Source organism: Lontra canadensis, unplaced genomic scaffold, assembly GCF_010015895.1.
Source record: "Lontra canadensis isolate GAN:19392208 unplaced genomic scaffold, GSC_riverotter_1.0 scaffold735, whole genome shotgun sequence".
NCBI lineage: Eukaryota > Metazoa > Chordata > Mammalia > Carnivora > Mustelidae > Lontra > Lontra canadensis.
This window is the reverse complement of record NW_022631719.1, coordinates 25,067-28,540: the sequence shown is the minus strand read 5'-3', so window position 1 is coordinate 28,540 and position 3,474 is coordinate 25,067. Positions and strand designations below refer to the sequence as shown.

At 32.7% G+C, this 3,474-nt stretch overlaps 1 protein-coding gene across 1 annotated transcript; it reads left to right on the top strand.

Moving 5' to 3' along the window:
* The first annotated feature begins 365 nt into the window (after positions 1-365).
* LOC116863231 (olfactory receptor 6C6-like) lies at positions 366-2,211 on the top strand. Its single transcript, XM_032850725.1, is given in 3 exon segments — positions 366-982; positions 985-1,261; positions 2,190-2,211. Coding segments are annotated over 3 exon segments (912 nt in total). The 5' UTR covers positions 366-369.
* The last annotated feature ends 1,263 nt before the right edge of the window (positions 2,212-3,474 follow it).

Genomic DNA, 3,474 nt, shown 5'->3' with positions numbered 1-3,474 from the left:
TATATATATATTTATTTAGTTTATATATATTTAGGTTAATTTCTATATAATTTAATTTATATACATTTGTATGTATTTATTTATACATATTTATACACATTTTACATATTTATACATATTTATACGTATTTATACATATACATACATATATAATACATATACACATTTATACATATTTATACATACATTATACATATTTATATGTATTTAGGTTTATATATATTTATACATAGGTTAATGTGTGTATATATATATGAAAATTTATATTACACTACAATATATTATATTCATGTGTATGTTTAATTTTTTGTCCTTTTTTCTTATGTATATTTGTTAAGGTTCCTATTAAGAGAAATGAAAAACCAATCAATGGAAATAGAGTTCATTCTCCTGGGACTGACAGATGACCCACAATTGCAAATTGTGATTTTCATGTTTCTCTTTCTTAATTACACATTGAGCCTGATGGGGAACTTAATCATTATCCTCCTCACCCTGCTAGATCCTCGCCTCAAGACACCAATGTATTTCTTTCTCCGTAATTTCTCATTTTTAGAAATCATATTCACAACAGTATGTATTCCCAGATACTTGATAACCATTGTAACTAGAGAAAAAACCATCTCATATAATAATTGTGCAGCTCAATTATTTTTTATTCTTTTACTGGGAGTTACAGAGTTTTACCTTCTGGCTGCTATGTCCTATGACGGCTATGTTGCCATCTGTACACCCTTGCATTACCCAATCATTATGAACAGCAGAGTGTGCTATTGGCTTGTACTTTCCTCTTGGCTAACCGGATTCCTAATCATCTTTCCTCCAATGCTTATGGGACTCAAACTCAATTTCTGTGCTTCCAAAATAATTGATCACTTTATGTGTGAAAATTCTCCTATCCTGCAGATATCCTGCACAGATACATGTGTCCTAGAATTGATGTCTTTTATCTTTGCTGTGGTGACCCTTGTGGTCACACTTGCATCTCCTACACTTGCATCATGAAGACCATTATGAAATTCCCTTTGGCACAGCAAAGGACCAAAGCTTTTTCCACTTGTACTTCCCATATGATTGTTGTCTCCATGACTTATGGGAGCTGCATCTTTATGTATATTAAACCATCTGCCAAAGAAAGGGTGACTGTATCCAAAGGCGTAGCTTTGCTGTATACCTCAGTTGTCCCTTTACTAAACCCCTTCATTTATACCCTAAGGAACCAGCAGGTGAAAGAAATCTTCTGGGATATGTTACAAAAGATGTGTTTTTCAAAAAAGCAATTGTAATGAATGTCACAAATCACAGCCTTGCTATAAAAACAACAACAAAAAATTCATTAATTTTTTTTTAAGATTTTGTTTATTTATTTGAGACAGAGATAGTATAAGCAGAGTGGAGGCTGAAGGGAGAGGGAGAAGCAGGCTCCCAGGGAGCCTGATGAAGGGCTTGATCCCAGGACCCGGAATCATGACCTGAGGCAAAAGCGATACTCAACTGACTGAACTCCTAGGCACCCTCATTCATTTCTTCTGATTGTGTTTTTCTGCCTCATTACTTATCTGCTATGGACATTGTCTTGGAGAATCTTGCAGCTAAGTTCCACCGTTACATTTTATTATTCCTAATGAAAACACCTCTCAAATCTGTACCACAAGCTTTAAATAACATTTCTTTATTGTATATTAGCTTCTAGAAACCACAACTTTTAAAATATATGCCTTTTATAAGTATAATTTGCTTATCTTAAATTGTTAATTAAACATCTATTATGTATCCCCCTTATTTCCGACATTGCGAAGTGCTCCATCCTTATATTTAAGAAGTTTGTCTTACTTAAAGGAGACAAACACATAACTCTAATATTAGTATATAGTGTATAATTAGTGTTGTAATAAAAGGATATTAAAATATTATGGGGCATTCTGTATAGTTTCTAAGTTATTCTGGAGTTCTGGGAGGCATTTAGAAGAAAGTAATAGTGAGACTAAAAATATACATAAGGAAAGAAGACTTAAGTCTAAATATATGCAAATAACACAGAGGTATTAAATAACCACATGCATTTGAGGAATTAGCAGATCTAATGTTTAAAACAAGATTTTTGAGATATTCAGCCTGGTTTCAGTAAAGTTTCCTTACAACTACAATGTCAAATACTTCACAGAATACATAAAATTTTTGTGTCTCAGAATTTCCATATATAAAGTATGATAATGTTTTAAAAGATTTTATTTCATTGATTTTAGAGAGAAAGTGTGTGTGTACAAGAGCAGGGGGAGAGGCAGAGAGAAAGGGAAGTAGACTCCCCGCTGAGCCCAGAGCTGATGTGGACCTTGATATCAGGACCCTGAGATCATGATCTGAGCCAAAACCAAGATGGATGCTTAACTGACAAAGCCACCCAGGTGCCTGTTTAGCACCGAGTAAAAGATATTGTTTATTTTGGACAATTTAAGCATGTGGTTCAACTAGTACTTAATATGGTATTATACAGGTAGAGGTAACAAGTATTTTGGACTTACACCTGGTATTTATGTAATGTTGAAATGTTTTGTGAAGAATCACCTTGGTAACATTTTAAACGTAATTTACAGTTACATTCCTATGCCTGGAAAACAGCCGGTATATCCTATGTTACCCGTCTATTTTCTAAAATTCTTGCGAAATAAATTCAGTGTTTTTCATAGCAATGTAGTGTCAAATTATTACCTGATACAAGGTTTGTTTGCCAAAATCTTTCTCTAATTCCAGCTTGTTTTCTACTTGGCAAAATTATGTTAATTCTGACCTGAAGAAAAAATGCACAGACTCTATTTCTTTGGCAACAATAGTGTACATCTCCATATTCAAAGATCCAGCAAACTTCCATCTAGGAAAGATACATTTCCTTTGTGTAGGTATTCCACCCTTACTTTTGGTTTAGGGAAGTGATAGAAGCATATCTTTCATCTATCTCACTCCTTTTCTTCAGGGTAATTAGGTTAATACTTTCCTCTGTTTATAAACCCTATATAAATGCATCTGACTGCAATTGTTGGTTATTTTTTTTAGAATCTGACCTACAAAAAATTTTTGTATTTGGCCTTTTTATAGCAATTCATGGGCAACAAGGGAATTCTCATTTGACTTACAAATTTGCAAGCTATTTCTGAAATTTATTACTGAAAGTATGATTACTTTTACTTTCATTCAATGATTCTGAGAATCTTCTGAGACTATTAAAGATACTTTTTTCTAATGCTCTACTGTTATAATTCTATTTTCCATTTCTTCTGAAAGCTTCATAATTAGGAATTTCAATCCCTCTGAAAAAAAGATTATTGTTTAGATCATTAAAAGAGTAAACTTATTTGAACCCTTTTATTCACCAATAAAGGTCTCATTATTCAAATAGTTTAAGTATAACTACAGAGATCTTTAAAGAAGTCTGCTCAGAGTCCGTGAAGTACTAGTCCAAAGACAAATATTGGCTTA